General features: G+C 43.0%; 1 protein-coding gene across 2 annotated transcripts; it reads right to left on the minus strand.

The window, feature by feature from the left end:
• Positions 1-10,405: 10,405 nt before the first annotated feature.
• Positions 10,406-26,420, minus strand: LOC147884265 (putative E3 ubiquitin-protein ligase ARI2). 2 transcript variants are annotated; one of them, XM_087398454.1, is made up of 7 exons: positions 26,158-26,420; positions 26,000-26,032; positions 17,366-17,654; positions 16,669-17,149; positions 16,022-16,570; positions 15,796-15,938; positions 10,406-11,182 (listed from the first exon to the last, which is right to left on the minus strand). In XM_087398454.1, exons 1-7 carry the CDS (start codon positions 26,287-26,289, stop codon positions 10,791-10,793), a joined length of 2,019 nt encoding a protein of 672 aa, XP_087254580.1. In that variant the 5' UTR covers positions 26,290-26,420; the 3' UTR covers positions 10,406-10,790. The 2 variants fall into 2 exon arrangements, with proteins under 2 accessions (XP_087254580.1, XP_087254579.1); XM_087398453.1 differs by having other exon boundaries at positions 10,412-11,239.
• Positions 26,421-26,871: the final 451 nt, after the last annotated feature.

Consider the following 26,871-nt stretch of genomic DNA (forward strand, 5'->3'; position numbering starts at 1 on the left):
CATGATTCCCTCCTAGTCTAGAACCTTGAATGATAGATAAATGGTTGTTGCTGCTCAAACTCCTCCTAACACCTCAGAATGGCCCAAATGAGCCCTCCAAGCAAGCGCTACCAAACCTGATGAAGGCTCCTCATTAGGGGAGATCCCTTCCCTATGAGGGGACCTGTTTAGAAAATCCACCTATGGTACTACTACCATTGATCTCTTGTATGAGGAGTGCTCCCAAGATTCCCTTGCTGAAGTAAAATCTCCTAGGGCTTGGAGCATGGGGTGAGACTATGTAATAATAGCTTGCCTAAAAGAGCTATGCTTTGCATCTTAGAGATAAAAATGCCAAGCCCTCCTTACACCTAGATCAGCATCACCATTCGCCAAGTGACTCTAGCTCTAGTGTTCCTTGTACCATCATCTGACCTTGCCTATAAGAAATTGCACACTAGGTGCCTGAGCTGACCCATACGAAATTCTCCAAACTTTGAGCCCTATAGCTCCTCCTATAAATGAATCGAGAGCTGCATCATGGTGAGGCTTGCTACCTAAGATTGCAGAAAGTAACCCAGAGCTTCATCCATGAAGAGGAAGAGGAAGCAAGCCAGGGGAAAACCTTCACAAATTGAGTGAGAGAGAGCAAAGGGGGAAACCCTACAAATTGAGCAGAAGAGAAAAAGGGCCTCCCCCATGTGACAATCAATGAGCATCTGACTGGCTCTCCTTGCATACATGGCCAAAACCCCCTGAATCGATTTCCTAAAAAGAGTATGGTGCCCTCTAGAAAAAACCACTCCACACTATCATAATCCTTCAAAAAACATAGAAGATCATAATAGGTTGAGACTCCTTCCAAGCCCAATCAACTACCTCCTAGATATTACATTCCTAAATAGAACTTGTCTAAGTGTCCTGGATAATATCTACGAGGTGAGGCCACAACTACAAGCTCAAGAACTTGGCTAAGATCTTGTTAGCGGTGTCTAGTAGAGTAATTGATCTCCACTAGCAAATGTCCTACCTATACCTGCCCATCAACACCAAAAAGATAAATCCTCCACTCAAAAATCCTCCTGAAAAGCCAACCGAAGGGAGGTGAGAATGTACTCATAGAAACACATAAAGAAGGTAGTGTAATCCATCCTCCTCAGGCATGTTTATAACACATACAAAATGAAAATAGTAATGGTATAGGCAACGTGTTCTTGGGGGTCTCTTTCAAAGATGGTGAATAGTACTATCCTTATTAGTCTAGTGACCAAAGGAGTTAATATCAGGATTGTGGTTTCAAATTAGAGGCTGATTTTATTTCTCAATATGTCCTATATAATAATAACTTAAACTTTGATAGTAAGAAGCTCTTACCGCATTTGGTTAGTAAGGAGGACAAGGGATTTGTATACAAAAGAAACATCTTCAAAAATATATTTAATATCAATATGGCTGTATAGTCCAAAATAGGAAGCATACCTATTTATGGCATGGATGTAGATAAGGCCATTAGATGGGATCTTTTGTTGAAGGTCTTTAAGAAATTGGGTTTTGGCCCTAAATTCTACATGACAATTAAGATGTGATTCAACGGTGTAGTAAAGCTTGTCGACCATTATGAGAGTGCGCAGCTCACCTTCAGTCTAGTGAGATCCGTTGGGTTGAGTTCTCATATGATTCATTTTGAGTAGCCTGGATATAGTAGGGAGATAGGATGAAGTAGTTTTCTCATACCACTAGCCCCTATTCAATAGGGACGTAGCTCCCTGGGGCGCCAACTCCCTTTAGTAAGAATACCTATGAAAATTGCTAGTATGAGATGAATTTAACAATATGCCATGAGTTAAAGTTAGTTAAATTGGCATGATTGTGTTCTACACTAAGAGAGCTTCAAACCTATCTTTACACCTTGAAATTTGGGTAACACATGAAAAAGTTACATGATTTTGAAAGGAGTTGAGTTTTTAGATTTGAGTGTATTTTTTGTTTTAATCCCCCTCATCCAAAAGAACCCCCCCTTGGGTCTCACATATTATGAAAATTATGTACAAATCTTAAAATCTTTCATATTTTTTGAAGTATAAACCTTATGCTTTGTTGTCATATTTTTCCCTTATGTATTTAGAACTTTTATAGGAAATCCATGCATATTATATATGGAACTTGTCCCCCACTACCCTAGATTTTGGATGAGGGTAGTAACATAATACAAACTAAGTTGGCGTCCCAGGTGCAGCTCCAATGTCTATGAGATGCACTCAGACACATAGGTGATACTAGATACACTCAGACACATAGGTGATCCTAGATACACTCAAACATGTAGGTGATTCTAGAGATGCCATAGTCTTTAATTGGCACTTGTTCCAGAATGAGGAGTCCCCCCAGGTCCTTGCAGTCTGAGAAGTAGTCTGGGCCCATATGCCAGTAGATGATACTCCTCAGGATCGCAGCTCTCATGCTAATAGACACAAGTATGCTCTCGTGATCCTCCCCACTGCAAGGCGCCATCGTGGAGTGGATGTCGCCTTGCAACTACGAACGCGACTCAAAGTAATCTTGATCGCAACAACAAGATGAGAATACATGTATGCCTCCTAAACCGACATGTACTCCTGGAACTCAATATAACGAATGACCATGCCTCTGTATCTGCTAAAAATAGTAGCCACCTACGATCATGCTATGAGCATCGAAGTGCATCCCATGCCCATCCACTGTATCGTCATTCAGCACACTCTTCACCATAGAGCATCACAACAAGTAATAATCCACACCCTCCTCATTACCCTCCAAAGCAATGACCGCGAAGATATCACCAATATGCAACATATCTGTAAGCTGGTCGTAATCTCTAGAGGAACTGCTCCCAAGGCTGGAAGGGAGAAAGCACTCGCCATGCCCATGGATCGGCCCATGGTATCATGGAGCACCCTCCCCAATCATCATCAATGCATGCAGAGCAAAAACATGCAAACGTCGAGAAAAGATTGTGGGGTGAGACTCACCTATGCTCCTGATGGAATGGAAATCAAGAGTGCCAGACACTGAATGATAATCAAAAGGCCTAGACAGATCAATACTCCCAATGTCCATGCACCAAAAATACCGGCTCACCACCCTATCGTCACAAGACTGAAACGAGGAGATAGCACTTGTGGATAAGTGCTAGCTGCACCACCGCACCACATCATGTGCATCCTTGAAGCGATCGGCACTGTGACGCAATTGGTATCGACGCAAAGCATGCTTCATGCAAGCACTTGCACCATCATGCTCTCCCTTACCGTGCCATGTCTCGAAGTAGCTCCATGTGATCGGAATGCCTGTTTCATGGTGCCATCTACAGAACCAATAAAACTGTCTGGCATATTTGAACTGACCCCACCATAACCGTCTGACCAGATCCAGTGCCGTTGCCATGTGACACCACGATCCCTCATGAAACTGTCATGCAAAGTGAAGCAGTGCTGCACAAAATGGGCATCATGGGATCGATCATCATCTCGCTGATGTAGAAGTGACTCTCGCACAATGATGCGTGAGTCCATGGTGCTATCAATGCCATCCACATAAGCATGTGCATGACGATAGCTAATGTGCACAAATATAGCAACCTGCAATATGGCATTGAAAAAAAAATGACTATTGAACTAATTCAATATAATGAGGCCATTAAAAAACCAATAACTCAATCACATGTCACCTGTTCAGAGAAATAATACTCCAATTGGATCTCATGCTGTGGTGCAAAGGTATAATTCTCCACATAGGAAATGTGCTCAAACATGCACGGAACTAATGATCCTCCCACTTCGCAGTGTGCGAGTGGCGAATGTAGGAGTACAGCTTCCCTCAAAAATTGTCAATGAAAACAACACGTGGAGTCTCCTTCCCCAAAAGCTGCAACCTCCTCGACTATGCACCACCATCTAATGTTAGGGTACTATACTCATACTGTTGCCAACGAACCATCTGCGTGTCACAAGTATCTAGTGCAACTCGTGGCACTCTAGCAAAGTCACCACACAAAGTACACCTGCCTTCCACACAATCAAGGGAGTGGAATAAAGCATCGCCATCTCGTGTACACAATATGGAATGAATGAAGTCACGAGGGCTAGTAGGAACCACTCCCCTATGACCATCAAGGGAACGGAATACGTCATACATCAATCCAAAATCCACATGGTAGCGACAACAACACGTGTCATGCTCCTGAGAGCATTGCACAAACTATGGCCTGCATCGCTCAAATGACCTCTGCCCAATCCTGAACTCCGCTACAAACTGAGTGTACAACTTAGTCTGGGTACACTCCAAAAAACATGCACCATGCTCAATGTACACACGACGTGACACCCTCTTCCGCAATGCCTTCTTGAACACTGGGGATGCTCTACAATGATCCTCCTAAAACTACTGTATGAAGGACCTAGTGGAATCATCCAACAATTGATCGCTGCAAGGTGCACGACCACTTGAAGCCCAAAGAGCATCAGTCTCACTATCCTCTAGACTCTGCCTCCTAATCATGCCTACTCGCAATGTGCGCGGTGCAATCTGAAGATGTGAAGTGGTATGCACATGGCCTATCATCTGAGGTCTACTAATGGTAGCCACAATAGCACAACGTGCTACCAAGGCATCACTGGATTTCCTATGCTTAATAGAAGCATAAGAATGTCGAACACTGCTAAGGACCTCGCTACATACAACCCTATCTCTACGTGCACCAAGACCAGCAAGCCTCCTACACTTTACCAAGTCAAGGTGATCAATCAGGGACGTGAGAAGAGTAGACCCTGCTAGATCTAGATGTGCATACAATAAAATTGATGGAACGGGAATTCAAGAAAGAAGAGATGAATTTCTATCAAGAACTCAAATGATATGTAGGGAAGTGAACCGAATCCCAAAAAAGCAAACTAGATCTCCCAGAAACAATCATCTTCCTCAGAATTGTCAAATGCTACATAAAAGAAAAAGTACAAAGAGGATTAAGCAGAGAGTAGCAAGAAGAAGAAAAGGATAAAAAGACTTGGACCAGCTAATTTCACCCTTGGTCATGGAGTACTATGCAACAACTTGAAGGAGGACATGTAGAGACAAGAACACAACTTAAATTGGCCTCAACTCTTTGCCATGTGCCCACAAGCTAGAAGAGGGGTAACTAGGTGTACAAGCATTAAAATATCAAAGAAAGAAGGAGGACAAAATATTGCATCGATAGTGTCTACATAGCACCCGTAGAAACAAGGGAAGACATGCTACCTACATTGGATTTATTTCGATTAATATGTGATGACAACCAAGGGGTATGGTTGCCCTCTCATCTTGGGTTGTCCTTAGTTGATCTTGGTAAAATCCATTCAACGATGGGACCGAGGATAGATTTTGTTGCAACCAAATGGAAGACAAGATATAGTGTGTGAGATGAAAGAGCATAAGCATAAGAATATCAGGTATGAAGGCAATGATGAGGAGGAGGCTGAGAAGTATCTACATTCGAAAGAGGAGTTTGAAACCAGTTGTGATAGTGAGGACTCAATCATCAATTGGATTGATGGGAGTAACACTCAAACTCCTTGAATTGACACAAGAGAATGAGAAAACAAACATGGATGTAAAAGAGCAGCCAAACGTGGATCAAAGCAAACTGGAGGCTATGCTTCAGAAGATGACTTGGAGGCCAAGGAGAATCAAGAATACATGAACATGCTAAGCAGGTATCCTTTTTGTTCATCTCTATTATACTTGGATTAGAGGGATCAATGCCATAGAACACCACATAGATTTAAAGGGGAGTGTCAAACCAATAGCCCAAAAGCCAAGAAAACTATCAACATGATCCATTGTTTAAATAGAGTTACCAATTGCTAAAGGTCGAATTCATTTGGCTTGTAGACAATTTTCAATGGGTATCTCTTGCAGTAGTTACCTCTAAGAAGAACGACAAGTGGGGAGTGTGTGTGGACTATAAGCCTCTTAATGTAGCAACAAAAGGGACCACTTTCCCTACCCTTTTATGACAATGTTCTAAATGAGGTGGGTGGTCATGAATGCTATATAGTTTGTAATGGATACTCAGGATATATTTGAGATTTGAATTGCTGAGGAGGGTCAAAAGACTACGTTTATTACACCTTGGGGTTGCTTTGCCTTATGGGTGATGCCTTTTGGATTAACAAACACTCAACATTTCAAGGCACATGAATTTTACTAGAGGAAGGATTGCAAAGACTTGACAGCCTTGAAGGGAAATTAAACTTTGATAAGTATCAAATTGCCATGAAGGAAGTGATCATGTTGGGTCGCTTGGTGTCAACACAAGGGATCTCAATCGATCATGTCAAAATTGAGGCCTTATTGGAACTACTAGCCCCATCTAGTATTGAGGAACTTATCTCTTTCACCCAAAAAGTTTAGTATTTATCCAAGTCTTTCCGTCTATTGTCTCAACTATTTCATCCTTTGTAAGTGTTGGCCAATCAAACTATCTTTATGTCGAACAAGGAGTACGATGCATATTAGGTGCTTTGCCCACCTCCGAATGGGATCCACCTCTCTATGTAAATCCCAGCATTGGAAGAGATGCCATTTGTGCCAATCTATTATAGAAAGATGCTTAAACCGTGGTTTTGAGACCTATATCCTTTTCTAGTAGAGTCATGTTGGATAGGGAGAAAGGTTACACCAAAATGGAACAACGAATTTCAGCCTTGATGCTTGTTGTATGAAGGTTTAGGTCCTATTTACTTCCCAAGTCTTTTATCATCAATACTGTGGAAATGCTCTTTCCCTTGGCGATACAACATATGACTGCATGCCATAAGATTACAAAGTGGGTGCTGGAATTATAGGAGTTCAAGTATAAGGTAGAAGATAGAAACAAAGCCACACTTGCTAACATCTTGACTCATAGGGTGTATGGCAAGTAGTTAAAGATTAAGGAGCCTCCCAAGGAGATTCAGCTAGCAAAGCCTTTGGAGTACTCTTACATAGCACACTTTGATGGAACATATAGGGGCAAATTTAAAAAGCAGGGGGAGGATTAATCTTGCATGATTGTCTCGGACAGGTTGTATTAAAAGAGAGTTGTGTGTTGACATGTGTGCAAATCAACAATTAGATTGAATATGTCGTCCTTGAAGAAGGTTTGATAAGGTGTAAACAAGTAGGTATTGATGTGTCGCCTGTCAAAGGAAATGCCTTACTTGGGTATTTGGGCTTGCAAGAATTATAAGCTTAAGGAGAGACATAGGAGGGTAAGGGTCTTGCTCAAACAATTTAAGGATGTAAAGTTTCCAAAATTGCTCGAGGAAAAAAATCAAGAAGTTGATCAATTAGCAAAGGAGCAGGTAGAAGTCATGATGAGTATTACAGTTTTAAAAGATCCACTGTTCTACATAAAAGAGGCATTGAAGGACATACTTTGGTGACTACAAATTGGAGAATCACTTACAAGTCTAAACAATATGCAAACACACACACTTTTGAAAAGATGCCTTGCCTGTTCTTTGATTGACGATTAACTATACCATCATGGAAAGGACTTGGTTGACGATTAACTTTGATTGAAAATTAACTATACCATCATGGAAAGGACTTGGTCTTAAGGAGAGTATCGAAGTCAAAGAATATCCCACATATACTACAACGTTGCCATGATGACGTATGTGGAGGCTGCTTTGCTTATGATTTGACTATTAAGAAATTTTACCGGTGGGACTAAGTTTGCAAGTGGATGTGATGTATTAGCTCAAAACTTATCATGCATGTCAATTAGCAAGAGAGGAGATTATGACCCCAGATAGCCTATTGTGACCTATGGGCCTATTGCAAATTGATGATATTGGCAAACTTTGCTATTTGCAAAGCTCTCCCTATTCTCTCTCCCTCTCATTTCAATTAATTAATTAATCATTCTCATACTCCTCACTTAATTAACCTAAGCATTTCACTCAAATCAACCTCCTCCCTCACGGCTCTGCCTCCATCACAGCTCTCCATCATACCTACTCCCTCCCTCAGAGACTCCTTCCCTCATAGCTCTCCTTCTCCATCTCGCATCTCTCAACCACTCCCTCCCTCATAGCTCTCCCTCTCCCCTCCTCACCTACCCTCCTCACAACTCTCACCCGCTCCCCTCTCCCTCTCCTTTCCGCTGTCCTCCCTCTCCCTCTCCTCTCCCCTACCTTCCTCTCCCCTTCCTTCCCCCTTCTCTACCCCTCCTTCATCTTCTCTCCCCTTCCTTCCTCTCCTCTCCCCTCCCCCTCTCTGCTCAGCCCTCCCCTCTCTCGTACTCTCCCTCGCCCCCCCCCCCCTTCCCCCTGATATACCCGTTGACGACAAGCGACTACGAAACTTCTCGAATTGCTGGGGGCCATCGAAGCTTCTCGACAGATTAATCAACATGGGACATTGATAAGCCTACATTAATCGAAACATTGCCTCAACTTACCTTAATCAAACATTGTGCCCTCCCCCCGCAAAAACAAATTAAAGCTCCCAAACTTGTAAAGGTGTTATCTCGGTTGCAATAGATTACATGACTGGATGGGCAATAATTGCATGTATACTGTGGGGTAACTAATATTGCAATGTCAAAGTTTGTTTACTCTATTGATTTCATATCTGACCATGAACAAGGTTGTAGAGGAGTCCTGCAACAAGCTTTGGACAATCTTCACATCAAGCACATGTATTCTATCCCTTACTATCCACAATGCAATGGGTTAGTTGAGAAGATTAATGAGCCAAGCATATGGAATCTAAGCCGAGGACATGGGATCAACATCTTGAACATATTGATGGAGCATTATGGGCATACAAGACCAATTGTAAGCCTCCACATATTTACCCCTTTTAAAGATCCCATTGAGCTCTCACTGCTATTGAAGTTGATGTGCCTAGTGCGAAGTGCTTGAAGAAAGTAAATAGAAACCCCAATGCTTTGTCTGGACAGAGACCGTGGTGGATCATTTCATAGCAACTTCCAAAAAACCAAGAAGTTTGACACTGCTCAGAAAAGGACTAAAAACAAGTATGTTGGCATTGCGATATGAGAGCTAGCTTGACAATTGGTTTAATTCTACATTTTTACAAAAATGGAAGGAACCTTCCATCATAAAAGAAGCTATTTAAACAAAAGCTATATTTCTCCAATCAATTGCATGCTACAATAGTAAATGGATTGAGATTCAAGCCGTACTTCACGATATTTGGACAAATTTTGCATGTAACAAATCCACCACAATTATTGAATGCACCGCTTGAGGTACAAATGCCTTACTTCCTAGGGAGTGACTAATATGATGAAAGTATTTCTTTCCTTTATAAATTGAAGCCCAAAAAGTGACAAGAAATTCCTTCTTCGGTAGTAGTAGTAGTATGAGGAGGAGAGAACTCTTTGTTGTAGTTCTAGGCGCTAGGAAAAGGCTTGAGCCACATGTGCAAAAGAGAAAAAATAATGAAGGGTTTCAAGCTAAGGCCTCTCCCATTATCTATACTCTAGAGGTGGGAGAGGGAGAACGTATAATGAGCTACTTCTTGCTCTTGGTTTCTAGCCTTGGGATCATGGATTTTCTTGGCCTCGCAAGACAAACTCTGGGCGCTCTTGGTGTTTAGCCAACAATTGCGCAGCCACCCAATGTGTCTGCCTTGCCATATGATTCTGACCATTCACCTCTCTCCCGCATTTCAAAAGAAAAAAAGCATGCCTAAGGGTGCTTTCTTGCACCCAAACCAGCAACGTCTAGAAAGATCTAGAGGTGCCCGCGTGGCCCTACAACTTTTTTTGAATTTTTTGCACAAAAACCAAGATACACATAAAAAACTGGAATCGTTACTGATAGAAGTATCTAGATGCATCCCAGGAGATCCGGAAGGTCTCAGAGGACAGAGGGCGTTGGTTCTAGGAACCCCTATCTGCTTCCTAGCACCTTCTATAAGTTCTACCCCTTCCTAAGCATATCCACAAGCTTCTCAAAACTTCTATGGTATACAACCCTCCAAAAACACATGTAGCCACACACTTGCTGAGGGAGTGAGACACATCCAGAGCTATACACCGAGCACTTAACCATTTTAGTACGTGCTGCACCAAGCCATATCGCAATTCTACCCGTAGTCGATCCCCTTTTGAGATATACCTTCATAAGATTAAAAAATATCCAATCTTACAAATTAGATATTTTGTAAAACAAGAAAAAGAACAAAGGAGAGGGCAGAAGAGCCAAGGTAAGGAGCAGCTCTAGAAGAGAGATGAAACAAAACTAAGACTAAAAATCACCTAAGCAAAGATACGCTTATATTCACATCAATACCCAAGCATAAGCTGCCATCTAGAGGCATCAATAAATCTTTCATCCCAAATCTCAGTTTTTTTGCAAAGCTGGTTCCAGTTTTTCTGTATGCACATAAAGTGTTCCACAGCAAACATGAAAACTGAGCTCAGCGTAACCTAAATCCTGGTTTTCTGTTTCCTGCTCCATGCTTGAATAAATCCTCTTTTATTCATTAAGATCAAGTGCACATATTCGTTTCCTATTAGATTTAAAATTTGTAGTATAGGGCTGCAGCAGCCCAGAACAGATACCTTTATACATCATTTGAACAAATTCTGATCAAAACAGAAGCTTTTGACTTTTTAACACCAATATATATGAAGCATTACAAATAATTTAAATTCTGCACAGCGCAAGAAGATAAAAGATCCCTCAGAACAGCTCTCAGATAGGCATGAGACTCGAATTGCCATCTTATGCCTGTACATCTAAGGCTTGAGAATGGGGATGAATAAAACATAATCACTGCATTCGACTGGTACATCTGCTTCTCCCTTCAGAAAGCTGGTTCTTACATTCCCTTTTATTTAAAGTCGCGTCAGTGCTATAATCTGCTTTCTTCCAATTTATTGAATCAGCTGTTTGCAAGGCTGTTTCCCTCTCGTTCATGGATACAACAGTATCATCTACAAAAGAAGAACTTGTGCTAGGTATTGAATCATGAGTGTCATCCACCCCTTCAGATGTAGAACCTCTTGCACAATCTTCTACAGGAAGATTCAAATCAATATCACGCCATGGTCTTTTCCTTCCTGAAGCTGAGTTAATGGCTGGCTGTGCAGAGTCCCCACTTCGTGAAAACTCCTGATAACCTGCGAGCACCTCTGTGCTACCAGCTTCAAGCAAACCTTTATCTGCAGGCAAAAATATGTGTGTTTTATCTGCTGCCTCTTCTGTGGAGGTCCTGATTCCTGCACCAGAAAATTAAAGAAAAAGACTACATGTTCAAAGCATGTAAAATGACAACCGGTTCTGAAGTTCAAGAGCACACTACCCCCCAACACACACGTGCACCCACATATGCACACATGGACTGAGGCAGACGACTAGCAACACACACATACACACTACTCCCCTTGTTATCCTTTCCTCTTTGATTTCACAACAGGTCCGTAATTACACCTCGGGCCATTTTCCCCGAGTAAATAAACCTCTATCACGTTAAAAGCTACAAAAAGGCCTCGATATTTGGACACAAACAAGGACTAAATTCCCAGAGTCAGCCCATTCTTCAAGGATCATTGATGTTCTCTGACAGGTTACATCCCACCCCTTGTTCAGGAGAGGGTGCTCATAATTGAACCTAACATTAGCTCCGTTTTAGACTGATTGTCTCTTGGAAGTTTTAGGAAAGACTTAAACGAGTCTTTGACAGCCCCCGAGTTATCTCATCAAGTTTAGCCTATAAGCACAAATGCGCTTGTCCAGTGAAGGCTTTCCAAGACCAATAATATTCTCTGGCAGGTTACAACCCAACCTTTGTTCAGGACAGGGTGCTCACGATTGAAACTAACATTAGCTCAAGTTTTAGACTGATTATTTCAAGGAATCATTTCATCACTTAAAAAGAGTTTTTGACAGCTCCCGAGTTACTTCTGCATATATCTAGATGAATCCAGGAACATTCCCGAACTCATCCTCTATCTCATGTAGCACATGCTACTCCAACCAATGCTTCTTGCATGAGGGGGTCTAGGGGGAGGTGGCTAACTATAGATGTTTGCTAATGTGGGTAAGGGCAATTGCACCGTTCTTGTGGAAACCTTCCTTAACATCAATCCCTTAGGTCCCATTGTATTTCTCTTAAGGGGCAGCCCTCGTCACCCAAAGCCTCCAAACTACTATGAAAAGAGCTTTTTGGGAACAATGACAAGGTCTTGGTTAAGAGGATTGATGGGAAGTAACACTTACTCCCTTTTCATAACCCTATATATATATATATATACCTTTGTAAGACTAGAACAAGTCCAATCATAAAAATTTAGATTTTTTGTTGTTCTAAAGATCAAAAATCTACACAAAAAATAAAAGAGAAAATAAAAGAGGTAAACAAAAACTTTTATGAAAAACAAAAGGAAGACATACTTAGCAAGCAAAGCAACACTTAAGTCGTCATCAGTGCCTAAGCATAAGCAGCTATACTGGGTTTCTAAAGACCCGCGGAGTCTCTTGGGCGAACCCAATGCTTACTAAAATACGTCAAATAAACAAAAGAGAAAGAAAACTAGAAATAAAGAAGAAAGGAAGCAGGTGACTAAGCAAAAAGAAACAAGCAAATCAAGAAACAAAATCTTCCAAAAAACTGGAATCTCTCTCTCTCTCTCTCTCTCTCTCTCTCATTTCAAACATAAAAAACTAAATGGCCCTTTACACTATGTATCGTTTCCTACAAAGAGGCAAAAATACATTTCTAACTTAGAAAGCACAAGCATACTCAAACAAACTCTCTTTTGAAACTAAAAGAAAAACGGGCTATTCAGCTCCCCGCTTTTTGTTTTCAGCTTATGTTCAATCATTCTAAACATACCTAAGGCCGATACACCATAGATAAAGGACTTCATATCTAAGATTGTGCGTACTTTTTTCAATATTTTCCTTGGATTATACCTCTTGTGTAATAGTAAAGTGATCAAATTACTACAATGAGCGATAAAAGACTCAGTTGTTGTACAAAGGCGGGAAAATCTATGGAATTGGGAAGAAATGACTCCATATTTTGTCAAATCAGAAATGTTTGAGTCAATGTGAGGCATTTTTATGATGTGTAAACCACTATATTCAGGTTGTTCATGTTTATCGTATATATCAACCTCTAATCCTATGGTAGATTGAGAAAGTCTAAGATCTAAGAAAACACAAGAATTCCCTCTTGAAGTGCAGTTCAGTTCACAAGAGTCACGAGGATAGATTCCTTCTCCAAAAGCACTAGCATCTTTGTACATAAAGTCTTGAAAGTTAGGAACATCTGGTACAAATAAATCATCTATAAAATCCCTAACTTGGCTAAGCTTATGTAAAATGATAGAGCAAGTATTGATAGAAATAAGACGTTGCATAAACTCAAATTCATAAGTGAAAGGATAAAAGTTTGCTAAAAAGACAGCACAATTAGTATCCATAGGGATTCCTATAATTTGTTGAAACAAAGAATCACCTATTGTGATGTAAAGATTATCTAAAAGAAAATCTATCCAAGAGTAAACATCTTCCACACTTACTACCTTTGTGTATCTTTTCTTTTTAGAACCTATGTCATGATCTTTATTTTTTAGCCACAAAAAGTCAAAGCATAAGGCTGTTTTCTCAACTTTTAGCACTTTGCATCTATCTTTGTCAAATCTCAGCTTGAAAACTTCAGCCACTATCTTTTTTATTCTAAACTTCAGGTCTTCCAGCTCGATCTTTGTGTAAAGTGTGGTAAAATCATAGGTTTGAAGGAGAATTGTAGCTCCTTGTTGGACCTTTGCTAGAGGAAATTGTCATTGTTGCACGGTAGAAGATCAAAGGACAATTGTGGAGCTGCTCTTTAGAGCATAGGCTTTGGTATGATCACACAAGATCGTTGCATGGGTGAGGTGCATCTAACACACGTTTTATGGTTGGGATGGTATCTAACGAGGGGGCAGCCCGCCCATATAAAAAGATAGTATCTCGTGACTACTTGGTGAGTAGGTAGACACTAACACACCAACAGATCCATGAGGCCCCTCCACCTCTAGACACCGCCTCTTGTTTCCCTGAGATAGTGTCTAGGAGACCTTTCAAATGTGATTGCGTAGAACGAGTAGCACTTTGATGAGAGGGCCATCTAGTTAATCTTGTCACCACTCTCATCAACGTTTCGCTTGGTATTATTTATAGCTTGCGTGCGATTTGGGAACAAAGTACAAATGATTCTAAGATGATCATCGAGCAAGGCTTGGCCTGCTATCAAGTTGTATAGCCTACCAAAGTTGTTGCTGGCACTTCCCCCCCGGATCACCATAGGCAATAAGCGGAGACCGAAGAAGCAGGCTACAAGGCAGCCAGGAGATTTTCCCCCATCAACACCTCGCAAATAGCTGACTCTTTTGTGTCATTCTCAAACGATTTAAAAGAACGTACTCAGAATGGGGTGAGGATGGGATCGGAACAGGAAGAAAATACTGAAAGAAAGGGTGTTCAAGTAGACAAGGAGAAGAAGAGAGAGAGAGAGAGAGAGAGTTGTATTAACGTCTTCGGGAGGCCTCATGAGCCTATGAGACAAAGTACAATCAGCAGAATGAGAGAGAGAGAGAGAGAGAGAGAGAGAGAGAGAGAGAGAGAGGGGGGGGGGGCATAAAATGAGCTAAAAGTAGAAAAGGAAAAACTCAGGAACCACAGCTGCACTTATACTTGCACAAGTTCACAAGGATTCTATAAAGGAATAAGTTTGTTTTCCAACGCCCCATAAATGTGCCATGCTGCAACTTACAGTTGGAGCTCAAAAGATTAACTTTCACTCCGTCCTGCACTTAAGGGTGATCTTCCTAGGGCATACGATTCCATGAATGCCAAACTTTATTGGATGATTTCAGAACTCATACCATTCATCTCTACAGAAGTAATGTGCCCCTCCAAATAGCGTAAGGAGATCCTCCCAGGGCAACTTTTCCAACTCTCCATAGATTTGCCATGTTGTAACTTTTAAGTTGAAGCTCAAAAGGTTGAATTTCATTCCTATACATGATGACTTGCACTCTTCCTAGGGCATCCCGGAAATAATCACAGCCCATGCCATTCATCCCTACAGAAGCTACGTGCCTGCCTCCAAAGGGTGTCCATCACTGAAAGCAGATCTCTCCAGAGCATAAATTTCAAGAATTGTCAATCGAACCTCATGCTCTGTAGCCCATTTATCTCACTTGTTTATTGCAACTTCTACAGAGAAACCAAATCATAAATCAAAGAAAACAGCAACAACAATAACACTGACAATCGTCAACTATAAATAGGCTGGCAAAAGGTTTCAAGGGGATTGCATGATAGCAAGGAGTACTTGGAAGTTAGCAAACATAGTCAGAAATTTTCATCATTTCCTGATAGTGAGCTGACCAACAAGGAAGACAACCAGACTTTTTTGATACTATTTACTTACACAGGACACTCAAAGACAATATAAGCATTTCATTGGATTAATATGGTGATTGAGAACAGGACATCCTAAGCAGACTGCAAAAATGTCCCAAAGCCTTGCCTTTAGAATAATTATAATACCGTTTACACACTGTAAACTATTATTAATTTGTTTGACTGGATTCAACCATCATGAGAGAAAAGGGAGCAAAACTTTTAGAGATTTTATTTTTACTGTCGAGTCGGCCATAAATATATCGTATTGCCATTTTGATTTTTCCCTGAGCAAATCTAGGCAAAACAGTTTCAAAGAAGCCCAGTACAATATACAAATCAGAAAGGAAAAGAGCAACATAAATATATCTCAACTAACCCATCCCAGTTGGATCAAATGCTACGTTTTGCGGATCCCTCGTGATTTCTGATGCTTTCTCAGCTCCCCTTGAGCTATATTTTGCAATATGATGCGTTGTTAATTGCAATTTCCCCAACAAATCGTTCTCAATGCACTCATACCTGCATGAACCAATATAATCCGATGATTTCCAGAATAACATTTTCTGCTACTCAAACACTAGACGGATTGTCCGGTAACTTACATTTTTCTGCACAGAGTATCTGTAAGAGCACTCAGGTTGATGACCTGCAACCTTATTTCAGCAACTTGGCTATCATCAACATTGAATTCAAATGGTGTCTCGATAGCCTTTGAAAGCCGCTCAATTGTCCCTTCCAGTTGCTGCTGCTGATCCTCAAAGAGGTTCTGATATATTTCATTTTCCTCTGGTGTAATCTCATCTTTGAACAAGTCATTCCCAAACATAAAAAAAGCAAAAGCATACGAGAACGAGAGCGCTTTTCGAGCTCGGAATAGGCGCTGTAAACCATTTGTAAGCCAGCTGTAGTCCTTCACTAATGACTCACTTGCTTCTAGTTTTGCAATCTTTTCCTGCACAATCTCCTTCTGTTTGGCTTCGAGCTTCAATGAGTCCATGTGAGCTTGCCATCTAGAGTGATAATGAATGTAGCGTTTTAAATCCCGTTCGGCTCTGGCAGCTTCTTTTTCTCTGTCCTTATAACGGCCACAGCTGTGGCCTTCAATACTAGTCCAATTGTGCTCTCTACCCGTTGCAGCACCACAAAGCCAGCTGATAGGTATCCAAGAACAGAAACAAGAGACTCAATTGCATGTGGGATAAGAAGCAAAAACGGCATGTCTCAAGCTTTTAAAACAGACCAAACTCACCAAAAGGCCTGACCACAAATGCATCCAACCAAATTGCAACCGCCATTCTTTTCTACAGGTTTATGACATTTCGGGCACGGCTTCGTGTGAACGGTCAGCCAATTCACAGTCTCTGACTCATCCTTACACTTTTTATCCCATAACTGCCACATTAAACAAGAGCAAGGGGAATGCGCTTCTTCTGTACAGTTAAAACAAAATTGCTGGCTACAGATGCACTCGATCTCACAGTAAGGGTCTCCTTCCACACGAATTGCATTGCCACAATGAGGAACACTCGGACACCATTTCACCTTACTGTTGTCTTCTATGTAGGACTCCAGCAAGCACCGCTCAAACTTTTCTGCTGCTGCTGGATTCCTTGCAGAGACAAGCCTTCTAATAACATCTTCATCACAAATTGTGTTACAAGTATAAGCCATACACTTGATGCGCCTGCTCTGACCTTCCTCGATCTTCACAAGGAAGTGTTGTGTCCAACCTATGAGCATAAATAAGCATCAGACATGCAACTTTTTCCTTTTCTTGGGAAGGAAGTCTAGGTTGTTATATGTGCGGGTGAGTTCACGTGTGTGCATGTTTGATGTGCATGTGTGTGCATGTATGTCACAATGAGCCTTTACAGTATATCAATATTGTCGTTTGATAAAAAGACTGCCAAATCTCTTTAAAAAGATATGCTGGTATGAGGTCTCACAGTCATTGCAAAAGGTGTGTCCACAATCCATAGTAGACGCTACGTCTGCTGACACCTCCTCAAAGCAGGTGTCACAAGTTAAAAAGACGGGCAGTTTCCCTGCCAACCTGGTACCAGGACCCACTGATACACCAGATGGTAAGCCTGCTTCCAAAAAGAGATGGTCCTTGCCTTTCTCAGCTAAATTTCCACAAAGTCTTTCAAAATCCCATCGATGATGAATAAGCAAAGTCCGTGCATGTTGCTGCTTTATACCCAGCATGTCTGCCACTTTCATGAGATCATCACTCTGTTTACAAAATTAGGTTAGCTGAAATTGCAGAAATTTTTATAAAGCACATGCAAAGCCACATCTCTTCAAATCCAACCTATCAGCACAGGCTGTGTCTCTTTAGGCATAACATGCAGCCAAGCCAACTGCAATGGGATTCTAAAAGGGTTAACATAGCATCAACCTTACACGATCATTTGAAAAGTATTCATTCATGAGCAAAAGAGTCACCCAAATGGCAGGGTGAACACAGTGAACCAAAAAGAAGCATACAGAAGCCCAACAACCACCACCAAAAATAAGCACCTCCACCCCCCCCCCCCAAAAAAAAGAGGAAACTGGAGCAGATATACAAGACTGATAATGCCAGCCTGAAAAACAAACGTAAGAAAGGGAAAGAACCGAAAAGAAAGGAGTAAGAAAGGGAGGAGAACACACACACACACAGAGAGAGAGAGAGAGAGATTAGCATATTCAGAAGGCCTCACGGGCCGATGAGACCAAAATGACCTACCAACAAAGTACAACGCACTGCATTAAATGCCAGGACCCAGAGAACAAAAACTTCTTACAATACAAAAAGAAAAAATAATCGAGAGCAAGGTGCATGACCAACACCTGCTGGTGCTGTCAATACAATGCAAGCTATCAAATGAGATAGCATGTGTCATCATCGCCATGGATCAAGTTAGATGTATCCCTTGGCACATCTCTCTATACATGCCGAAGATCATAGAGCATAGGACTGCCTGGCTGAGTTGCTAAATGTGATATGTATGTGATTCTAGGGCATATTTGTGGCCTGCTGTTCAGCCTGTGGACCTAGTAACCCTAAAGATTATCTTATCTACAGCAGATAGTGGCTCCACTTGTCCTAGTACCCTCTAAATTATTATGAGATTGAGGACATTTGGCTGCCACCAACCTCTTGGATGCATCAATTCGGATGCTAAGTTCATTAGAAGAGAGATCTTCACGATGTGCACAATGTTGAAGCGGTATGTGCACATGTACAGGTATGTCTATGCTGCAGGTCTCTAGAACTAGTAGCTTGGCTCTCTTCAATGATGTCTCCATACTTGTGCCCCTCCCCCTCCTCCATATCCGTATCCTTTCAATATGAATTAAAAAAGACATTTGGTTGTAGAGGTCATGCTCCGAACTTTGCCTAATGACTATGTTGGGGACTAAGGGCTTGCTACACAAGATACCTATGATGTCTCCATCCTCGTGCCCACCTCCATGACCTTTTGTATCTATGCCATTTCTGGAAAGGATGCCGCTAGTATGGGGATTAACTCGGCATTGATGACACGGTCTTTGTACCTCCATTATATGAGGCAGCCCTCTAGTTTACAACAATCTGCACCCTTTAGGATAGAGCTATCTATTCTTGCCAATTTGCTGGTATGCCTCTTTTCATTGGACATGCCAATAAGTCTTTCCATGAGCACCACTAGACTTTTCAGCATATTAGGTAGCATGCCTAGAGAGGTGTTGGGTTCCCGCCAGAATTCAGAAAAATGAGGCAAAGACCTTCCTCCCCCCATTCTTTTGGGTCACAGTCCTCACATCATGCTGCATTTCTTAGGAATTTATGCCACTATCCTATCACAGGTGAGCACTCATAGACAAACACAACCCGTGCATTAAACTAGAGCCTCCATGTTGTAGCAAGGCAATGGTAATACTTGGCCATCTTGACATTGATCACATGTTGTCCAATGCTCTACCGAAGGACATTGAGAATAATAATGCCATTTCACCGCTATGTGATCCTTAAGAGAAATGTCTAAATCTAGCGATAGGGCAACGCCCCACTTAAGATAGAAAGAATTATCGCAAAACCAACAGGAAGCAACATGGACGAAAACTTCACAAGGTGAAATTTGCATGTCCGCTAATACGGCAAAAGCATATACCTAGATGAGCCCAGGAACATGCCCAAACTCATCCTCTAAAAACATAACATAGTGCAGTTAAAATCTCATGATAATCACTCATAACATTGAAAACCATAAATTCCATCACATATCAGGGACTAGCTACAAGGATATCCCCACTGACATCATCAACCCCCAATAGTGGGTGTAGACCATAGTATAAACATATGCGCTCACACATACAAATCCACACCCCCACACATACTTGAGCATCCATTTATACAAAGTCTTCGTACTGAGTTTCTATCGGCACTCCAGAGGTGAAGGGCAAACTCAGCCATTTATACAAAGTCTTCGTATTAAGTTTCTATCGGCACTCCGGAGGTGAAGGGCAGACTCAGCCATGACGAAGGCTAGCACTAAAGGAGAAGGCTAATCGAAAGGTAGTCCAAAATCTCTTCATTCAAGCTACAACTGCTTGTGAAGACTAAATGATTTCATTTTAGTCTCTCCCAAACGAGCATCTAAATCTAGCTGATAGAGCAACGACCACTTAAGATAGAAAGAATTATCGCAAAAGCAGCAAACTGCAACATGGATGAAAACTTCACCAGGTGAAATTTGCATGTCCACTAATACGGCAGAAGCATATACCTAGATGAGTCCAGGAACATGCCCAAACTCATCCTCTAAAGTGCAGTTTCAATCTCATGATAGTCACTCATAAGGTTGAAAACCATAACCTCCATCACGCATAGTAGGAACTAGCTACTATGCATAGTAGGCCCGAAACGCGTACAAAATGTTTCGATTCTGAAAGTCGCGTTTCGGGACCCCCAAAAAACCCACAATGTTCAAAAAATCCCCATTTGTCCTAATTTTGGGAAATCTGGTGTCGAGTTGCATTTTTGCCACCCGTATGTCTCAAATTGCCGCCCGTATACTGAAATCGACCTTCAGCCCATCCATTTTTCTTTAGCCCGTCCAGGTGCAGCACGAACATAAATCATGATTCATGTACAAAATATATTTTCTACCCAAAGAAAACAAAAGCAGGAGAAAGCGGGAGGGTTATTGTTGGAATGGGGTTGGTCACCTTCCCAACTGTAAGCCCACATATGGGAGAGCAAAGGGGGGGACCATACAATGCTGTGGCTGCCACATGGGCAGAACTTTGACTGCCATGCTAGGCAGCATGCTCACGACAAACATGGGGCTGCCACATGGGCAGCACATGGGGCTGTTGGAATATGGAAGCAAGAACTAGAAACTAGAAAACTAGAAGTGAAATAATAACAAGATTGAAAGACAAGAAGTACCTTGAGAAGAGTGTAGACAAGACACAAGCTAGATAGATAGATTGCAATGATGTGACCCATGAATATATGGGCCAAAGTACAAGACATAAAGCAAGAGTGCTTATGGGATAATTGTAGAGGTGCCACATGGCACACACTCAAGACACAAAGACTAGACTAGACTTAGACAAATGTAGACTAGGGAAATAATACACTTAGTGTGCACTTATCTCCAACAACCTCCTTAAGTGGACACTAGGAGTAAGACCAAAAGACAAGACTAGAAGACAGACATAAAGACTGATAGACTGAGAGAGAAGATAGAAGACATGACAGACAAGATCCTGAGACACTCCTCCTCAAGCGATATCCTCATATGGGTCCACAAGGGTAGGGACAAGATGGATCTAAAACAAAACACAGTCAGATTGATAGACAAATAGACAGACAGACAAGACTAGATAGACAGAAGACTGACTGTAAACAGAAAGACCAAGACACTAGAACCCTTTGACCTACATCATCGGTGGTCAAAGTGGTAGACAAGAAATAGAAGTAATCAGAAAGCCCACTTCTCATCATATGAGGAAGGAACAGCAGGATCAGCTGATGGAGATGTTGCAGCAACATGGGCTGAGGTAGATGCAAGGGCTGATGTAGAGGGTTTGGAGTAGCAGTCCCTCTCCCGGTGATTATCACGGCCACAAATGGTGCATGGATGAGCCTTGAAACAGTCCTTCTCCATATGATTAGTTTTGCCACAATGGGTGCAAGGCTTTCTTACCTTAGAACTTCCTTTCTTTGCTAAAAATGCAGTGTCAGTTACCTTTCGTTGTTGAGTTCTTTCTTCCTCTTGGAGAGCATTGATGATACCTTCAAGAGAAGGATTATTGTGATACTTGAAGGTAGTGACAAGAGTAGCATAGGTGTCAGGTAAGCTTTTGAGAAGCACAGCGATAGCAATATCTTCGGAGATGGGGGACTTCACTGATGCAAGCTGAACCATAAGACTGCGAAGATAATTGACATGAGAGGCTATAGTAGCTCCCTCCTGCATATGTAGATCAAAGAATGAGATCATAAGTGCAATCTTAGAGTTTTTAGATCTGAGTCCAAAAAGGGTATCCAAAGTGATCCATGCTTGAGAAGCAGACTATATGTCGGAGATGTGATGAATGTAATCATCTCCAAGACCGAGCAAGATGATAGCATAGGCTTTGTCGTTTTTGGCATTGGGAACATAAGTGACAACTTGCTCAATGTCGGACTCTTCGGGAGCAGCACGGTGAACAACGTCCCAAAGACCTTCTTTCATAAGATGGCACTTAATTTTGATTTGCCAAGTATGAAAGTTGGACCCATTGAATTTGTCGATAGACATGAGAGAATGAGAGGAAGATGCCATGTGGGAAGGTCTTACCTCTTGCTAAGATGCAAGGGCAGTGTCTATTCCCTTACAATAATGCAAAAATAAAAGAAAGGAGAGATCCAAGAAGCCGATTCTCTCACCACTTTGTCAAGGCCATAGCATGTGACAGCCCATCGAAGCAGGAGGAACCAGCAAAAAAAGGAACTGCTCAGCAAACTGAAAGAGGCAATGCACAGTACCTTAATCCCAGGCAGAGGCAGAGGCGCAGATCTCCGTGAAGATGGCGCAGATCGCGAACAGCAGCCTATGCAGGTACGGATTCCGTACAGTCGTACGGACTGTACGGACAGTCTTGACTTGTACTTCGAATATGTCCGTTCGTTGATGCAGGTGCAGGAGCGAGAGCAGGAGCGGGAGCTACAGCAGCACCAGATCTGCGCAGATCTGACAGAGAGCGGAACTGCGCAGCAGATCTGGCAGATCTGACGCGCAGATCTGACAGAGAGTGGAACTGCGCAGCAGATCTGGCAGCGCAGATCTGGCAGAGAGATGGCGGGCAGATCTGGAGCAGCAGCAGGAACGGCAGCAGCGTGGAGAAGACGAGCAGAAGATGAAGATGGCAACCAGCTGAGCGGGGGAGAAATCTGAGAAGAGGCAGCTATGGCTACAGCAGACTGAGGGGAGAGAAGAGGGATCAACCTAGCTCTGATACCATGTTGGAATATGGAAGCAAGAACTAGAAACTAGAAAACTAGAAGTGAAATAATAACAAGATTGAAAGACAAGAAGTACCTTGAGAAGAGTGTAGACAAGACACAAGCTAGATAGATAGATTGCAATGATGTGACCCATGAATATATGGGCCAAAGTACAAGACATAAAGCAAGAGTGCTTATGGGATAATTGTAGAGGTGCCACATGGCACACACTCAAGACACAAAGACTAGACTAGACTTAGACAAATGTAGACTAGGGAAATAATACACTTAGTGTGCACTTATCTCTAACAGGGGCTGCCATGTGGACAGCACAAAGAGCATGTACCAGGCTGAGATGACGTGGACCAGATGATGTCAGCAACAGTACAGCATGACTGCATAGGCTGGAGCAGGGCGTCCACATGGTAGATGATGTCAGCAGCAAGGAACCCTGCAAGAACAGTACGGGACAGCAGATCCAAGGTGCGAGCTATTGCGATGGATATAAGGGCCAAACAGAGCCTAGCAGATGGCGGAACAGCAGGGAAGCAGAGGCGCAGGAATTGGGGCAGAATTGACCCCCGACCAGAGGCAGGAATAGCCTGGACACTGGCTGTATGCCACATTGCCAGGCGGGGTAGGTAGGGCAGCAAGGAGACTGCCTACCTGGTCAGTTTGCAGACCAGCAGGGTTGGCTAGTAGGGCTAACTGGGTCAGCCAATAGTCCCCTACCTGGTCGGCCAAAATGGGGGGCATCCAGCCCCTATAAAAGGAGGCCACTGGGGCCTCACTTCACATCTTCTGGAACAGCAGTCCAAGAGCACAGTGGAGCAGGAGAGGGCCAGCCAGAAGGGCTTCCACAAATCCAAGGGGAGTGGCACAGGACCTGCAGAAATAGCCCACAGGAAGCTGCCCACCTAGGCTGGCGTCCACAGCAGCAAGGTGGAGAGATCACGGCATGGAGACTAAGTCTACAAAAGCTCAGTGAGGAGCACGCAGGCTCAGGGATATAGAGATACCAAGGAGATGCTAGGACAACGTTCAGTAAGATCAGAGGACCACGGTTTGGTGCAACTTTGGATCTCTCTTTGGTATTGTGTCCATTTGAGGACAGAAATAAACCTTGTTGGTGCTATATCTCTCTTGGAGCATTGTTTATTTACTAGCTTGCACACACGCATGTTTGTGAAGTACACATAAGTAAAGAAGTTTTCGATTCCATAGTTAAACACTTCGGCGTGCATTCCTGGAACTCTCTATCAGTCTCTGCTATGGGATACCCTCTGTATAGGTCATTTCTAACATAGTATCATACCCCGATCGGAAGTTCACAGGAAGTGGAGCTTGAAGGAAGACCTTGATTCATAGCTCAGGGGGGACTCTACTTAGACATATGAAGGATTGTCCCTTGCGAGAAGGAGGAAGGCTCAGGATAGGAAAGGTGTACGGAGATTATTATTTGGTTGCAGACCTTGCCAGATAGTGAATGGGTTGAAACAGATCCAGAGAGCATGGTGCCTAGAGGACCTCAGGCTGGTCACTCATCATGAGGGGACAATTGGAGGGTGTTAGTACTTGGATTGCTCTAGTTCAAAGGCAGGTACGTGACTGAAGGTGGTGGTGCCATCCGGTGCTACAAAGGATGACCCTGTGTACCAAGGTGGTGTGCTTATGCGGAAACGGACCTGGTGGAGCAAGAGCCACTAGATGAAAAGCCATGAAATGACATCAACACCGCAATGATCTAGAGGGCCATGACATGGGAGCTACTGGAGCATCTTCATCAATGGGTGGGTATCGGGCCAAGATGTGTCGGTGAGAGAGTGTTGGAATGGGGTTGGTCACCTCCCCATCTATAAGCCCCCATAAGGGGGAGTGGACCATATGATGTGGCCGCCACATGGGCAAAACGTTGACTACCATGTGGGCACATGCTCACAACAAAATACACGGCAAAAGGAATGCACATGGGGCTGCCATGTGGGCAGCACAAAGAGCATGTACCTGGTTGAGACGACGTGGACCAGAAGAAGGCAGATGACTATAGCAACAATACAGCATGACTAAGCATGGCGTCCCCGTGGCCAATGACAGCAGCAGCAAGGAACCCTGCAAGAACAGTACAAGACAGAAGATCCAAGATGTGGGTCTATTGGGAGACCTGAAGCAAGGCAGACACAGCTATGGATATGGATTTAGGGGCCAAACAGAGCCTGGCAGATAGCAAAACAGCAAGGAAGCAGAGGTGCAGGAATTGGGGCAGAATCAAGCCATGACCAGAGGTGGAATAGCCTGGCCACTGGCTGTATGCCACGTGGCTAGGCGGGTCAGTTTGGAGACCAGCAGGGTCGGCTGGTAGGGCTATTTGGGTCGACCAACAGTCCCCTACCTCGTCGGCCAAAATGGGGGGCACCCAGCCCCTATAAAAGGAGGCCACTAGGGCCTCACTTCACATCTTCTGGAGCAGTAGTCCAAGAGCACATAGAGAGCAGGAGAGGGCCAGCCAGAAGGGCTTCCACAAGTCCAAGGGAGGTGGCACAGGACCTGCAGACATAGCTCACAGGAAGCTGCCCACCTAGGCTGGCATCACAGCAGAAAGGTGGAGAGATCACGGCACAGAGACTAAGTCTACGGAAGCTCAGTGAGGAGCACGCAGGCTTAGGGATATAGAGATATTGAGGAGATCCTAGCACAACTTTTGGTAAGATCAGAAGACCACGGTTTGGTGGGACTTTGGATCTCTTTTTTGTATTGTGTCCATTTGTTTGGTGCTATATCTCTCTTGGAGCATTGTCTATTTACTGGCTTGTACACACACATGTTTGTGAAGTACACATAAGTCAAGAAGTTTTGGATTCCGTAGTCAAAAACTTCAGCGTGCATTCCTGGGACTAACCCACATAACGCCCGTATATGTCGGCTATTAAGGCACCTCTCCCAAATGTTGTGAATTGGAGCACAGAGAAAGAGATACAGAGAGAAACAGACGGACAGAAAGAGAGAGAGAGAGAGAGAGAGAGACACACACACACACACAGAGGCGTAGGTTTTTAGAGAGCTCGAGCCTGGTAGAAGGAAATGCGCTAAAGCGCAAAACTAGTAAGTAAATCCGTACCTGTGCTGACATCAAAGACTCCTTCGTAATGACCTGGTCGACATCGAGTGGATGATCAGTACAAGGCAATGTTCCGACGAGCATCGAGTCGGCAACTGTTTGCTGAGACGGGTACTGGAAAAACCGAAACTGAGGAGCAAGAGCACACAAAAACGGACCTTGTGGGAGAATTCGGTGGCATCTAGGAGGGGGGAATTCTCGTCATCATCATCGGCGCAATACTCGACCACCTCGGAGATGGCACTATCGTCGTAGTCACTGGCATAAGAGGTGCGCTCCTCATCGCTCATGGTGTGGGGGGGAGCTAAACTGGGAATGTGAAGAATGATGAGCAAGGAAGAAAGATGCGATCATGGAAGCAAAAGCAGAGATTGAAGAAGATGATGATGGTTCGAACGAAGCTTGCAGCTCACAGAGACGATCAATTCATTATACACACCAAAAAATGAGTATTTCTAACGGACTTCAAGGCTTCGCATTTACCCTATTGGAGAGTCCTCCCCTTCACGTCCGCCCTCCCCCCCCCCCCTTCTTTTTTGACCTTCCCTCGAAGAAGGAGTGCAAAGTAAGGTGCGTGTGTGTTTCTTGTGTGTTTCTTACCTTCCCTAAGGAATGTGTGTGTGTGTGTGTGTGTGTGTTTTCGTCCACCGCCATCCACCCTGCCTCACATCCACCGCCTTGGCACATGCGTGATGAGTGTTTTTTTTGTGAAAGGGAAAAATCCCTATTTGTAAAGTCTCATATAATCAAAATCGATATCCTTGCCAAGAAAATATAGATGTAAAATAATCATCTAATATCCCTCTTGCTTATGTTGCGACTAACCTCCATCGCATGTTTGAATGTAAGAACTAATGAGTTCAGGAAATGAC

Source organism: Dipteris shenzhenensis, chromosome 27, assembly GCF_047967505.1.
Source record: "Dipteris shenzhenensis isolate YYH24624 ecotype China chromosome 27, Dip_SZ_1.0, whole genome shotgun sequence".
NCBI lineage: Eukaryota > Viridiplantae > Streptophyta > Polypodiopsida > Gleicheniales > Dipteridaceae > Dipteris > Dipteris shenzhenensis.

Bases quoted from the DNA above. Each gene is read 5' to 3' on its own strand.
- LOC147884265 (XM_087398453.1), bottom strand. From the start codon at position 26,289: ATGAGCGATGAGGAGCGCACCTCTTATGCCAGTGACTACGACGATAGT. The intron at 26,033-26,157 runs GTCCGTTTTTGT...GATGTCGACCAG, and splicing joins CCACCGAATTCTCCCACAAG to GTCATTACGAAGGAGTCTTT. The intron at 17,655-25,999 runs GTACGGATTTAC...TTTTGTAAACAG, and splicing joins AGTCTTTGATGTCAGCACAG to AGTGATGATCTCATGAAAGT.